Below are 15,125 nucleotides of genomic sequence, written 5' to 3'. Positions count from 1 at the left end.
CTATTCCACACTCCCTCAGCCATCCCCAACTCCACGGTATTCTGATGGGCACTGCCCCCCTCCCCCCACCACCATTGGGTACTCTCTGGTGGAGAGTTTGGGCTCTAAGAAACATAAAGCTGATCCCCTGGTTCTTTTGCCCAAAAGAGAGTAGCTAGGGACCGGCCACTGGGCCGATGGGGTTGGCCCCGCCATAGAGATTAAACCTGTAATTGTTCCCTAAACCTTTTTTCTTTCCCCTTTCCCCCAAGCAGAATAGCCCCTCAACAATCACTTCTGAAAAAATACTCAAGCCTCCCAGACAACTTTAATAACCCCAAGTTTTCCTCCCAACAGATAGTATCTGTGAGCTTCAAAACCTCAGCCCTCTGCCCAAGATAAACAACTTTGCACTGTGTTTATGTTTAGAAACTGCCCGAAGCTCTTTAATGAAGTCACTGTAGAAGGATTTAAACAAACTCCTCTCTCAGAGAACAAAAATTACAATGATCACTTATAGGGTATGAAATAAAGGACCTATTCTAGGCAGAAAAGGAAAAGGAAAGAAATCTAGTGAGTTCACCATAAGCTAATTTATATTAGTTAGTTGTGGTTAATAATAAATGCTTTTTGTGAGTTGTATTGCCAACACTTGCCATGTTTTCTGCATCTAAAATACTATTCTCGAACCTATATATTCAAAGTTAAGGGACTACATTTTAGATAAGTAAAGACATGCTCTTTGTAAAACAATTTGAAAACAAGAGAACTTTTATCTATTTATGTTGAATGTCAGAAAAAAACAACAAAGAAGATCTGTAATTTATGATTTAAAAACACCACCTAGTCAAATTCATCTTATGTGAGATGAGGTCATAACTAATCTATTTTTCAGTTGTCTTATAGCACAGAGAGACCAATTTACAAACCTGTACTTTAATAAAGTTTTTTTTTTTTTATGGTTTATTTTTGAGAGACAGAGAGAGCACAAGCGGGGAAGGAGCAGAGAGAGAGAGGGAGAGACAGAATCTGAAGCAGGCTCCAGGCTCTGAGCTGTCAGTACAGAGCCCGACCTGGCCCTTGAACCCACAAACCGTGAGATCATGACCTGAGCTGAAGTCTGATGCTTAACTGATGAGCCACCCAGGCATCCCAACAGTAAGCATTTTTAGATCCAAGATATTGGCTTCATAGTTTCCCTTTAATTAAAATCAAGTGCTTTCTAATTTTTTTTTTTTTTGAGGGTGGGAGAGGGGCAGAGAGAGAGGCAATCCTAGAATCTGTGCTGACAGTACAGAGCCTGACACAGGACTCTTTCCCACAAACCGTGAGATCATGACCTAGCCAAAATCAAGAGTGGGACGCTTAACCCACTGAGCCACCCAGGCACCCCTCTTCCTTTGACTAAGAATCCTGTCTTGGAGCAGTGTTTTTCAAAGTTGGGTAGTGGATGGATTCCTCTGAAAGGGAAATAAAAATGTATCTTAAATCTCAGAGAATGGTCTGTAGGACCCAGCTGAATAGAATCTCTGGGGACGGCAGGAGGGCATAGTCTGTTTTGTGTCACTGGTGCATGCCCAGCGCAAGCTGAGGATAGAATGGTGCTTGGTACATAAATGTTAATCAATAACTATTTGTTGAATTCATTGAGTAAATAAAGAAGCTTCTCAGTGACTCAGGAACTCAGGCATAAGCAATGGCCTTATTTGGAGCTAAAAGAAGGGATACCAAATGGCTCATTAGCACCCCCTGCAGCCATAAGTGGAATTTAAACTAGAACTTAAACAGAATCCATGAAGTTTGGAGAGAGCATTTTATGGTTGGTTGCATCATCACTTTTGAGAGATCTTTGAGGCATGTGGTGTTCCTAATGGAAAGACCTGATTCACAACCCATCTCTGCCATTCTCTAGCTGTACGTCACCCAGGTTAACCATGTAATCTCCTCAGCCACAGCTCTATCCTGTGTGACATGGAGATAATGTACGCCTTCCTCACAGCCTTGTTGTCAGAATCCAGATTTGGTTTTAAAGTTTCTATGGAGACATGAAGAACACAGAAATCTAAAATTTTTAATAACTGAGCCAGAGGTAAGGGTGAAAGGGTTCACCATGAGCCAACAGCCCAGAATCAAGAGCAAAGATGAGCATTCATGCTTGATTGCATGTGACAGGTACAGACATCTCTATACTTCTGTTTGTTTTTTCAAGCTTAAAAAAACATTTTTAATCTTTATTTATTTTGGAGAGAGAGAGACAGAGACAGAGTTGAGTGGTGGAGGAACAGAGAGAAAGGGAGATAGAATCTGAAGCAGGCTCTAGGTTCTGAACTCTCAGCACAGAGCCCAACGCGGGGCTCAAACCCACAAACCATGAGTTCGTGACCTGAGCCGAAGCCGGATGCTTTGACTGAGCCACCCAGGCGCCCCCATTTTTTCAAGTTTTGTTTAAATTCTAGTTAGTCAGCATATAGTGTAGTACTGGTTTCAGGAGTAGAATTTAGTGATTTCTCACCCAGTGTTATATGTAAGTGCTCATCACAACAGGTGCCCTCCTTAATACCCATCACCCATTTAGCCCATCCCCTACCCAACTCCCTCCACAAACCCTCAGTTTGTTCTCTACAGTTAAGACTCTCTTATGGTTTGCTTCCCTCTCTTTTTTTTTCCTTCCCCTATATTCACCTGTTTTGTTTCTAAAATTCCACCTATGTGTGAAATCATATGGTATTTGTCTTTCTCTGACTGACTTACTTCACTTAGCATACTACATTCTAGCTCCATCCACATTGTTGCAAATGGCAAGATTTCATTCCTTTTGATAGCCAAATATATCCCACTGTATATACGCCACATCTTTATTCATTAGTCGATGGACTACTATTTTTTTAACTTTTTTTTTTTAACTTTTTTTTTAACTTTCCGAGGAACCTCCACACTGTTTTCCAGAGTGGCTGCACCAGTTTGCATTCCCACCAGCAGTGCAAGAGGGTTCCCCTTTCTCTACATCCTCGCCAACACTTGTTGTTTCCTGTGTTGTTAATTTTAGCTATTCTGACAGGTGTGAGGTGCTACCTACCTCTTTGAACCTTGTATATACCCCTGATGAATTCAGAGAGTAAAAAAGACAGCAACCTGTATACTTGCCTGGAAAAAGCTACAGTTAAAGTCACAAAATAAAACAGAGTCACCTTCTGTTTTTCTTTTTGTTTTGTTCTTTTACCCAGAGTGTGCCTAGTTTTGTTTAGAAAAGTCACGCACATTGTCCAGTGACTGAAGATATTTATCCTGAATCACAGCACTGCAGTAGGGGCAGCGGAGGCCAGCGTGGGGCTCTGAACATGCAGGTACTCAGAGACTGTGTGCTCACTCCAGGGAGCCTGGTGCCGGAAAGGTGGAGTATTTACTCTCCCCCCCCTCGTTTGAACGATCGCTTGTATGTTGCACTCAGGCAAAGCCTTCCCAACCTACTGCTCACTGGCTGAGAAATGATCACTGGACAGTTTTAGACCTCCCTGAGGCAGGGTACTCACATGACAGCAGCCAAGTCACAATCCCCATCAGCTCTCTGAATGCGACATATATTCACTCTCTCCAGAAGCCTTCTGGAAATATGACGTGAAACCTCAGTGCAACAGCTGGAGGCAATGGGAAGTATGGCTAAAAGAAGAAAAGAAAGAAAATGTTACATCTTACAATTCATAGAACAACGGCCTGGACGCCAAAAAACAAATAATCCAATTTAAAAATGGGCAGAAGATAGAAACAGACATTTCTCCAAAGAAGATATCCAGATGGCCAACAGACACATGAGAAGAGGCTCAACATCACTCATCAGGGACATGCACATCAAAAATACAATGAGATATCACCTCACACCAATCAGAATGGCTAATATCAACAACACAAGAAACAACAAGTGTTGGCAAGGATGTGGAGAAAAAGGAGCCCTCATGCACTGTTGGTTGGAAGACAAACTGGTGCAGCCACTATGGAAAACAATATGGAGGTTCCTCAAAAAGTTAAAAATAGAAATATCTTATGATCCAGTAATCAATCACGCTACTGGGTATTCACCCGAAAAATACAAAAGCACTAATTCAAAGGGATACATGCACCTCTATGTTTCTAGCAGCCTTATTTACAATAGCCAAATTATGGAAGCAGCCCAGGTGTCCATCAATAGATGAGTGGATAAAGAAGAAGCAGTATATGTATATACAATGGGATATTATTTGGCCATAAAAAGGAATGAAATATTGCCATTTGCAATGACATGGGTAGAGCTACAGAGTATAATGCGAAGTGAAATAAGTCAGTCAGAGAAAGACAAATACCATATGATTTCACTCATATGTGGAATTTAAGAAACAAAACAAATGAGCAAAGGTAAAGAGAGAGAGAGAGAAAGAGAGACAGAGAGACAGAGAGAGAGAGAGACAAGCCAAGAAACAGACTCTTGACTATTGAGAACAAACTGATGGTTACCAGAGGGAAGGGAGTGGGGAGACGATGAAATAAGTGATGGGGATTAAGGAGTGCACTTGTTGTGATGAGAAACTGGGTGATGTATGGCATGGCTGGATCACGATATTATACACCTGAAACTAATACAACACTGCATATTAACTCTGCTGGAATTTAAAAACAAAAAGTAAAGACAACAAACAACAAATAGGCAGCGACCTGGTCCTGGCTCTCTTTGTAGATTCCAGAGAAACAGAATGCTAATCCACTCAAGCAAGGCGCACACACTCACTGAGGGCTCTGTGAATACAGACCTGGGACAGGACATGTCTCTCCCTTTTAGAACTTACACTGTATTTGGGGAAGATAAAACATTAAGTTCACACAAAGACACAAAACAAGTGAAGAGATGAAAAATAGCTCCAGACAACGATGCTAGCAGGGTTGAAGACGGACCTGATTCGAGTTGAAAGAAGTGAGGTTGACAGAGTGTCCCACACAGTTTAGAAGAGAGAGACCACACGGGTCCCTGGAACAGGTTTGAAGTTTCCTACCAGGGAAGGACTTGGATGAATATTTAAGAATTTGGATAGGTGGAGAAAATGAAGACTTGTCAAGACTAAATAAAGCGCATGGTCAAGAATTCCGAGATAGGAAAGACCAAGATGTATTTAGGGAATGGAGAAAAATAGACCACACTTTGAAATGAGTAGCTAGGAAGGTAAGCTATTGGGGATATGGTTCAAAAGATAGACTGAGGTCACACCAGTGAGGCCCTGAATGTCAGTCTAAGGAGGTTTATCTTTTATGAAATGGGGATCATTAAAGATTTGGGAAAGGAGAAGAGTTTTAGGAAAATCCATCTTGCAGTGATAAGCAAAATGCATTAAGGTGCAGAGTGACTGGAGAAGGAGGTCAAGGGAGGAGGAGCTTACGTTACCCAGATGTAAGGAGGGCAACACAAATATGAAAGGGAATCCGATCCCCTACTAAAACGTGTATCTGGGGGCGCCTGGGTGGCTCAGTTGGTTAAGCGTCTGACTTCGGCTCAGGTCATGATCTCACGGTTCGTGCGTTCGAGCCCCGCGTCGGGCTCTGTGCTGACAGCTCAGAGCCTGGAGCCTGTTTCAGATTCTGTGTCTCCCTCTCTCTCTGCCCCTCCCCCACTTGCACTCTGTCTCTCTCTGTCCCAAAAATAAATAAACATTAAAAAAAAAAGTTAAAACGTGTATCTGCAAACTCCTACATGCCACATGCACACAGTATTCTCCTATGCTTCCCAGTCCACCAAGTGGGCAGTGAATTTTAAAAATATTTTTTAGAAATTACAGCCAACAGTGGGTGCAGGTGGCAGCCTCATGATAACAGAAATTAGCTCCTGAATTAGGTGCTAAAAGAAATGTTTTGACCTCTTCATAGTGTCAGCTCTAAACAATAGAGGCACCTATCCTTAGGATAGGGGAAAATCTCAATATCCATGCTTTGTCCACATGGAAACATCAGGTCCCTCACAACTATGGAGTAGAGGAGCTGAATATGAAGTTAAGAATGTTTATGTGACTCACTTTTTGAGCATCAAAACTTTCCATTATTATTCATTTATTCACCTATTCATTAATTACTCAACAATATTTATTGTGCAGGTAAAATGTTCCAGGCACAATGCCAGTAAGTGGGGGATACAAGAATAAATATAACAGTATGTCCATGTCCTCAAGAGGCTATAGTAGTGGAGGCACATTTAGAATTAAATGCTTAGGATACAACCCTCTTAGCCCACTATAATTGAACTTATAGAATTCTGTTCTTCCAAAAGGCTTCCACAAGTCATAAAGACATATGCACAGCTGTTCACTATAGCAAAAAATTAGAGACCATTTAAATGTCTACCAACAAATAAGTAACAGTACATCCAAATGGAATAAAGGATGAGGTGTGTGTGTGTGTGTGTGTGTGTGTGTGTGTGTATGCACTAAGATATATGAATATCCACAATTTATTGTTTTATTGTTACGGGAGAAAAGCTAGTTTCAGTATAATAACTATAAATGACCCCATTTTTATAAAAAGAATGTGACACATACACAGAGGAAAAATTATGGAATTATATATGCCCGAATTTATAAGCAAAGACCACTTCCAGAGGGGGGGGGGCAACTTTTTAACTGGCATGCAATATTTGTATTTTTTTAAACCTCCAACGCTATGGAAATCTGAACCAAGTCCTATAGAAACACAGAAAGTTAGAGAAATTAACTCTGAATAGGAAAGACAAGGTAGGCATCAGTTTGGACTCAATTCTAAAAGTGGAGTAAAAATTAACCTGATTGAGAAAGGGAGTGGAGCAGTCCAAGTAGAAGGAACTGTGTGTCCAGAGCACTGGGGTAGGAGAGAAAAGAATGTTTTTATTGCTTGTATAACTCACAGAGTCCAAGTCCAACACATAGAAGCTGGTGTCTTACACCAGGGCAAGGATACTCTGGCAAGACTCTCATCAACTATGGTACAAGAACCTCTGTGCTGCCTTCAGATCCTCTCCAGAGCCTTAGGGAAATGCCTTGACCCTAGTCTCATAGCCTTAAGGAGGAGAGCCTCTTTGCTCTGCATCTAGATGCAGTAAAGGGCTTTTCATTTTGTTACGCATATAAGGAGTGTGCATGGAGGCACACCCAAACACCAATAAACCAGACTGACTGGAATAGGAAGATCAAGCATTTATTGAGTGTCCATTCTGTGCCAGGTCCTGAACATTAGAAATGTTGAAATAAACAAGGCAAACTTTCTGCTCTTGCAATGTTTAATAGTCCAGTGGGAGGCAGGGAGGTCAGCAAATAATCATAACATAGCAAAACAAACGTTAGCAGACTGATGTGTAAAGTGGAATGGGGTTACAAGTGAAAGAAACCAGATTCGAAAGGCCACATATTGTGTGATTCCATTTATATGAAATGTCCAGGATAGGCAAATCCATAGAGACGGGATGTTGTTGCCAGGAGTTGGGGGTTAGAGGGAGTGGGGAGGGACTGTTAACAGGTACATGGTCTTTTTTGGGGGAGACATGAACATGTTGGAATTGGATAGTACCGATGGTTGTACAATTCTGTGACGATACTAAAAAACCACTGAATTGTAGGCTTTAAAATGGTAAATTTTATGGTATGTGAATTGTTTCCATTTTTAAGCGCTATAGGAGCACAGAACATTGGTTGTCCTTTCATTTATTAAAGTATTTATCTCCTAAAATGAATTGTTTCTTCAGCTACACTATGGTGCCTATTCTCCAAGTCAAACTATTTTAAAATCCCAAAGTTTTGGGTTTATTCGTGTATCCATCCATTCATTCACCGTCTTACTACATAAGAACCACTATGTGAATTCTTATAGAGTAATATCCAAATACATATACTTGTAAATTCTTATAGACTCAGTCGCTAGCTAAACCCTGGGAGTAGACAGATGAAGAGTTACTAGCTTCAGAGAGCTAACACTCAGACCACTGCTATTAGTTGTGACCCAAGCGACTATAATATATGAAATGGACTTTCAGAAGCCTTGTGGGAATTAAGAAATACTGGCAGATCTGTGTGATTAGGAATTTGAGTTATCGGAGTGCTGACATCAATTCAAGGAATAGTTTCAAGCCAGAAAAGCACGTAAATTCAGCAGTAAATTGGATTACATTTCTCATAAATGAAGGTAGGGCAGGCTCACCTGGAGATCATTTAACCTAAATCGGATTAACTATCAAAAGGCAAGAGGCAGGCCAGATTTATTTCATGTTGGCAGATGTGACTGGTGCCCTCCTGAGGCAGCTGGAAATATAAAAAGTCAGGAGAGATGGAATCCTCTGAAGAATGCTCAAAAAGTTCGGCCGCGTAGACTGTTAACAGGGTAGTTTGGACGAGGGCAATGCCAAGATTCTTTTGGAGAACTGCGCCCCCTACAGGTTTTCTCGATCAGCGTCCTGTCAGAGTATTTCCATTTCAAAGAATGGTCAGCAACTTCCTCTGATTGCAATGATGATCCAGAATTTCCAGATAGGAAAGATTTAGAGGTGGCAATAAGGTTGAAAAGAGGGATTAAGTGGCGTTTCTTCTGCATTTACAGAGTTTTAATTCAATTTATACAGTTACTTGGTTGGGGAAGCAAGCTGATCAGGGATTAGAAGACTACACCTTCCCCAAAAGACCACCCTAGGGCCACCACTACACAAAGCATGGAATCCCACGGGAAAGAACCTATTTTTGTTTCAGAGCTGGAGTTTAAACACAGACCCGTCTGATGGAGTAGGGGCTCCTTGAGGGAAATATGGGAAAATTTTTGCAAATAAGAAAGAAGGCTTTGCAGAGGGGGCTTAATAAAGCTGCGGGGCCCAGAGGTATGAACGAGCAAAGATCTGAGGTTTATTGTGAGGCTTTTTCCGCTCCACCCTCACCCCCTTTCCTAACTGCCCCAGACATGCCCTTTTGCTTTGGAAAGGACACTCCAGAGTGTGTCATCCCAATAGCTCCACCTGGGAATCTCTTTGAAAAGGTGATTTATGAGAACAGTAGATGCATTTCCCTGCCGGTCTAAGGTCAGCCCTCTGGGGGAAGGAGGCAACCACCAGTGAGTAGGCAGTGGGTCAACAGCAGCTGCCCAGAAGAGGCACCATAATACTGCAGGTAGGGGCACTGATCACGTGAGAGGCCAGCATCCCTACCCTATCAGACCACCTCTCCCAGATTCCTAGAGGGAAAAGCCCTTTTTCTACAACCCACAATTTGAGAATTATCAAGAATATTTGGACTGGAGAATCCTGGGAAAAACACGTGGGATGACTGACTAAGCAACAAGGTAGGGACTCGGAACATCATAATGGCTATTCACCAGCCAGTGGAGCCCGGACCATATAATTTCCATGGGTAGCATCTGATGTGTGTATTCAGTAAATTGAACTCAATACTTGAATCACTCTCCAATTTTTTGTAGACTAATCTTTGCCCCATTAAAAGACAATTTGCTACTGTATAAGAAGTGTGAGACTAAGTAGGGGGGGAAACACTTCTAACATAAGGCAGAATGTGGCAAGGGCTACGTGAGAAATAGAATGAGTGTCCTGCATTCACAGGCAGAAAAGAAAATTATAACAGAGATCCACGTACATCTTTATCAAGGAGGTAGCATTTGAGCTGGGGACTTGAAAGATGGAGAGTTTGAATAGAGCAGTAGATGTGGAGGAGACAATGAGTATAAAGGCACAAATGTGGGGAAAGATAGAATATATTCAAATTTGGTGAAATTATACATTGTGAGTGCAAATTGTAAGAGGAATATGCCAAAAACACAAGTTCAGTAATCTCGAGGACACTTTTTTTTTAATGTTCAGTTATTTTTGAGAAAGAGAGAGAGAGAGAGAGCAAGCTGGGGAGGAGCAGAGAAAGGGACACAGAGGATCCAAAGCAGGCTATTCGCTGTCAGAGCAGAGGCCAATGTGGGGCTAGAATTCACAAATCGTGAGATCATGACCTCAGCCAGTCAGAGGCTTAACTGACTGAGCCACTCAGGTGCCCCTATGGAAATATTTTTAATGAAGACATCATGATTTACTTTAACAATCTTCTGTGGAAATCTAAGTGTGGAGAGAGAACTGATGACACCCTCTGCTCTCCTCCTTTGCTTCCAAAATACTCAACATAGAGAGAGGTGCCTGGGTGGCTCAGTCGGTTAAGCGCCTGACTTCAGCTCAGGTGACAGTCTCATGGTTCATGAGTTTGAACCCCACAAGGGATTAGTGAGTTTAAGCCCTGTGTTGGGCTCTGCACTGGAGCCTGCTTTGGATTCTCTGTCTCCCTTTCTCTCTGCCCCTACCCTTCTCTCTCTCAAAAATAAATAAAAAACAAAATCAAAATATTCAACACAGAAAAGTACAAAGAATGATACAACACCTATACACCCCATTCAAGATTTTACCAATTTTAATCCTTCTCCATGTTTGTTTTCAGCCTTATTTTTAAGAAATCTTTTCCCAATACTTTACTGATAACAAGCAAGGCTGCAATAAATATCCTAATGATAATAAGAGGCTACATTTGTTGAGTGCTTACTCTGTGTCAGCCACTGCCATATGTGAATTAATTCATGCACAGCAACTATATGCAGAAGGTACTAGATTTACCTCCATCTCATAGATGGGTTACTAACAGAAAAGCTACATCACTTTCTCCAGATTAAAGGGCCAAAAAATGGTGGGGCTGGAATTGGAATCCAGATAGCCTGACACTTTTTAAAACCACTAAGTTAAGCTTTGCTTGGTCTTCTATGTCTCCCTGGGGCTTGTATGAGAATTCCTCTAAGGCAGTGGTTCTCAAAATTAAACGTGCACCAGAATCATCTGGAAGGTTTTTTAGACCAGATTGCTGTCAATCCCTCCCCCACCTGAGGTTTCTGATTCAGTACATCTGGGATGAGGCCTAAAAATGTGCATGTCTAACAACTTCCCAGGTGATGCTGAGTCCACTAATTCTGGAACGCACTTGGAGAACCACTGCTCTGAGGAGAATAGACCTACACATGGAATCACTAGGTTGTAGGATATACTCGCTTTGGCAGCACATATACTAAAATTGGAAGACTACAGAGAAGAAATATGCACCTTCTACTGTATTTGATAATGACCAATTTCTCTCAAAGTGATCATACCAACTTACACTCCCACCTGCAGTGGATGAAAGTTCCATTTGTGCACATTCTCAACAACACTTCATAAAGTCATTAAAAATTTTACCAACCTGGGGAGCTTGGGTGGCTCAGTTGGTCGAGTGCTCTGACTCGATTTCAGCTCAGGTCAAGATCCCAGGGTCATGGGTCATCAGGCTCTACACTGAGCATGGAGCCTTCTTGTTTCCTGTATGAAATGTGCATGATTCTGTTCTGACTTCATAGTCACTTTCAGGCTTGTAAATCTGTTAATGCTCGCTCAATAATATATTGTGTTCTTTTGTCTATATTGGTACAGAGGGATCTTTTGTTGGCAAGATTGCTTCCTTTACACAGCGGAACCACCCAGTCTCACTGATACATATACACCCCTTAAATCTTCGTGTTCCCATATACACATAGGTCTCTTTCTGAGCTTTCTCTTGTTTCATTGCTCTATTTATCTGTCTTTGCATCAGTTCCACACTGTCTCAATTAAGGTAACTTTTTAATCAATCCTAATATCTAACACAGTTAAGTCTCCCCACCCAACTTGTTCTTCTTCAAAATTGTCTTGACTGTTCTTGGCCCTTTACCCTTCTTATAAACTTCAGAATCTGCTTGTTAAGTTCTGCAAAAATCTTTGAAATTTTGGTTGGAATTCTGCTGAATTTAGAACTAAATCTTGGGAGACCTAACATCTGAAAAATATTGTTTTCCCATCCATAAATATGGAATTATCTCTCTAGTTATTCAGGTTTTCTTCAATGTCCTTCAAGACCTTTATGAAGAAAATAATAAAATATTGTTGTATATCTTATCCTACATCTATTCCTAGGTACTTTATAGGTTTTGTGCTACTGTGAATGGTCTTTTGAAGAACTGTGTTTTCTAATTAGTTATTTTTGATGTGTGGGAATGCTGTTGATTGTTTTATGTTGCTCTTGTATCCAGCAACTTTGCTGAACTTTTTTAGTTGTAAGAGTTTGGAGTGGATAGTCTTTGGTTTTCTAGGTAAAGAGGTGTTTTTATCTCTTCTTTCTCAATTCCTGTATAGAAATAAAAGGCTTTTCTCCTTTAATCCATTACTTTGTTAAATGCCTAGACACTGCTTAACCCATTGTAAACTCAATACACAAATTAAAAAAAATTTTTTTTGTAATGTTTATTTATTTTTGAGAGAGAGACAGAGGGTGAGTGGAGGAGGGACAGAGAGAGAGGGAGACACAGAATCTCAAGCAGGATCCAGGCTTCGAGCTGTCAGCACAGAACCGGACACAGGGCTCAAACTCATGAATCGCAAGTCAGACACTTAACCGACTGAGCCACCCAGGCGCCCCTCAATAAACAAATTTTTTAATTAATATAATGGATTAATCTATTTTCTTCCTTGCCTTCCTAGGATAAACCATACTTGGTCATTATGTATTAATTTTTATATGATTCTGAGTTTGATCTTCTACTTATTTAAAATTTTGCATTTATTTTCATAGACAAGATTAGCTCATACTTTTATCCCCTGATATCAACCTTGAATGTTTTGGGTATTAAGGTTGTATTAATCTCAACAATGCATTGGGTAGCTGTCTCTATTATTCTATTATTTGAAGAGTTTGTGGATTGTCTGTGCCTCCAATGTTTGGTAAAACCTCTGAAACCATCTAGGCCTGATGTCTGTTTGAGGGCAACATGTTCAACTCTGATTTAACAGTTATTTGCTTTTTTGGGGTTTCCTGTATCTTCTCCAATCTTGGTATCTTAGTCTTCTAAGAAACTGTCCATTTCATCGACAATTTCTAATTTAATTTCACTAAAGACATTCGGAAAACTCCACCCCCAAAAGTGCCACTCTATCATATTAAGTTAAAACCACTTAAAATTAGCAACGCAAAAAGGGCATTCTAACTTTCCTACAAGCAGGAGATAAAACTCCCAAGTAAAAGGTGCCCTCCCTGAACCAGGAGGAAGAGAGACATTTTTATCACTAGGGGGCGGCACTTCACCCCTCCCTGTGAGCGGGGAAGTTGAGGCCAAGAGAAATCTGTGCAAATCCTGTTAAACTAACTCTTCTCTTTGTGGTCACTAACCACCCTGGCCCAAATACCTTCGTCTTATCACTTTTCCACAATTTACCACTCTGCCCCACTTAATTATGTGTTGACTCAAACTGCTTCTTTAGGTTTTCATTTCCTTATGAAGGCTCCCATGTCTTACAAAGATGTGTATGCTTTCCCCCTTTTAATGCCTTTTGTTACAGGGACCCCAGTCAAGAACCTATTAAGGGTAGAATGAAAGGGTTTTTTTCTCCTCTGCATCACAAAGTTGCATAGTATTATCTCCAGTCAGGGCTCCTTTTTCATTCTTAATAGCGTTTGAAGAGGAGGTTCCTATGCGAAGTAACCGTTTAAAAGCTTGAACCTAAATAATATACCAAATAGTTATAAGCTTACAAATATCATGTGTTTTGAAACTAAAAAAACGTATTCGATTCATAGGTCAAAGAAAAAAAATCACAAAATATTTTGAAAAGTGTAAGTGCTATTCATTATTATAACGGGTGGGTTATAAATTTAGCCTAAGTGCATTTATTTGCACACGCACGAAAAAAAAAAACGTTCAACGAAGAACTTGGAAAAGAAACATCGTAGGAAACTAAAACAAACAAAAACCGAAGATGGGGAAAAAAAACAAAAGCACGACGTCGCGGCGCTTTACGGTCGTCACGCTCACGTGTCTGAGGTCGTGGCGGCCATGAAGCAGGAGAGGCCGAGAGCCAGAGCCTTGGTGCTGGAACCGGATCCCGAGCCCAAGGACGAGAAGGAGGAGGGAGAGCGACTGCAGCAAGAAGCGGGTGGTGCCTGTTGTGACAGACCGGAGCCACAACCCGCCGCTCCTCCTGCCTCTGCGCGTGCGCAGCGGATTTGGCGCCACTGGCGAGGCCCGGCGGCTTTTCTGTTAGCCCGTGGGTGGTGCGCGCGGCGCCGAGGAGAACGTTCGCGGAGAAGCGGCCGGAGGAGAATAAGGACCACGCCCAGGGGAGGGGCCACGGGCACCCGAAAGCGCTAGCCTCTTATGGCGGCCGCCGAGGGAATTGCAGGCACCTGCTCGGCGTCGCCTGGGACCTCCCCAGGCCGCTGGCGACTCCAGCCTCCGCCCCCAGCGTCCTGAGGCCGCGCTTGGGCGGCGCGGACTGAGGCCCGGAGCACCCAGCTCCGGCTAGGGCTACCGGCCGCTGCCCTTCGTAGAGCTGCGGGAAATTTTTAGTTTTTTGATTGATCTGTCCGTTTCCGAGGTGGGTATGTTAAAAATCTCACGCTGGTGTCGAGATTATGTCAGATTTTTTTTCTTCCGATTCTGTCCCCGTTTGCAATATATCACTTGGAGTTATATTTTTCAGATGCACCCAAGTATCCTTCTGGACCACAACCGGGATCGGAGTGAAGCGGTAGCCTCGGACAAAATTTACATGGACGCCCAAAAAACTCAGTAATTGAGATAAATAATATTTTCAGGCAATATTTTTGAAAACAAAAGTTTATACCAAAAAAAAAAATGATGAATAAAACACAGCTGACCCTTGGAAAACATAGGCTTGAACCGTGTGGGTCCACCTATACAGAGATTTCTTTTTGATACAGTGCTTTAAATATACTTTCCTTAGGGTATTCTTAACATTTTCTTTAGCTTACTTTAAGAGTACAGTATATAATACATGTCACATACAAAATATGTATCAGCTGTTTATGGTACTGGTAAGGCTTCTGGTCAAGGGTAGGCTATTAGTCAAGTTTGGGAAGAGTCAAAAGTTATGTGGGGATTTTCCTCTAGGGGAGGGTGAAGTAGGGCTCCTTACTCCTAGGGTGTTCAATGGTCAGCCTTCCTACAATTTAAAAAAAAAAACAAACAAAATTTGACCCTGCACCTGCATGACAGATCTAAATGTACCTTCTTGGTGAACTGATACTTTTTATCCTTCTGTAAAATTCCTTTAGTCCTACTGCAAG

The 15,125-nt window shown here is 41.6% G+C and overlaps 1 protein-coding gene across 1 annotated transcript in view; it reads right to left on the bottom strand.

The window, feature by feature from the left end:
- The window catches only part of CCL28 (C-C motif chemokine ligand 28), a 28,824-nt gene that overhangs the window by 3,914 nt on the left and 9,785 nt on the right, over nt 1-15,125 (bottom strand). Inside the window, exons 3-5 of the mRNA XM_043573930.1 lie at nt 14,223-14,368; nt 13,852-14,191; nt 3,510-3,636 (exon numbers count right to left, since the gene is read on the bottom strand). Coding sequence (XP_043429865.1) covers nt 3,510-3,636; nt 13,852-14,191; nt 14,223-14,368 — 613 coding nt within the window. The remainder of the gene's footprint in view (nt 1-3,509; nt 3,637-13,851; nt 14,192-14,222; nt 14,369-15,125) is intronic.

This window comes from Prionailurus bengalensis, chromosome A1 (genome assembly GCF_016509475.1).
Source record: "Prionailurus bengalensis isolate Pbe53 chromosome A1, Fcat_Pben_1.1_paternal_pri, whole genome shotgun sequence".
Taxonomy (NCBI): Eukaryota; Metazoa; Chordata; class Mammalia; order Carnivora; family Felidae; genus Prionailurus; species Prionailurus bengalensis.
The sequence above is the reverse complement of the archived record's forward strand: the minus strand, read 5'-3'. Positions and strand labels throughout refer to the sequence as shown.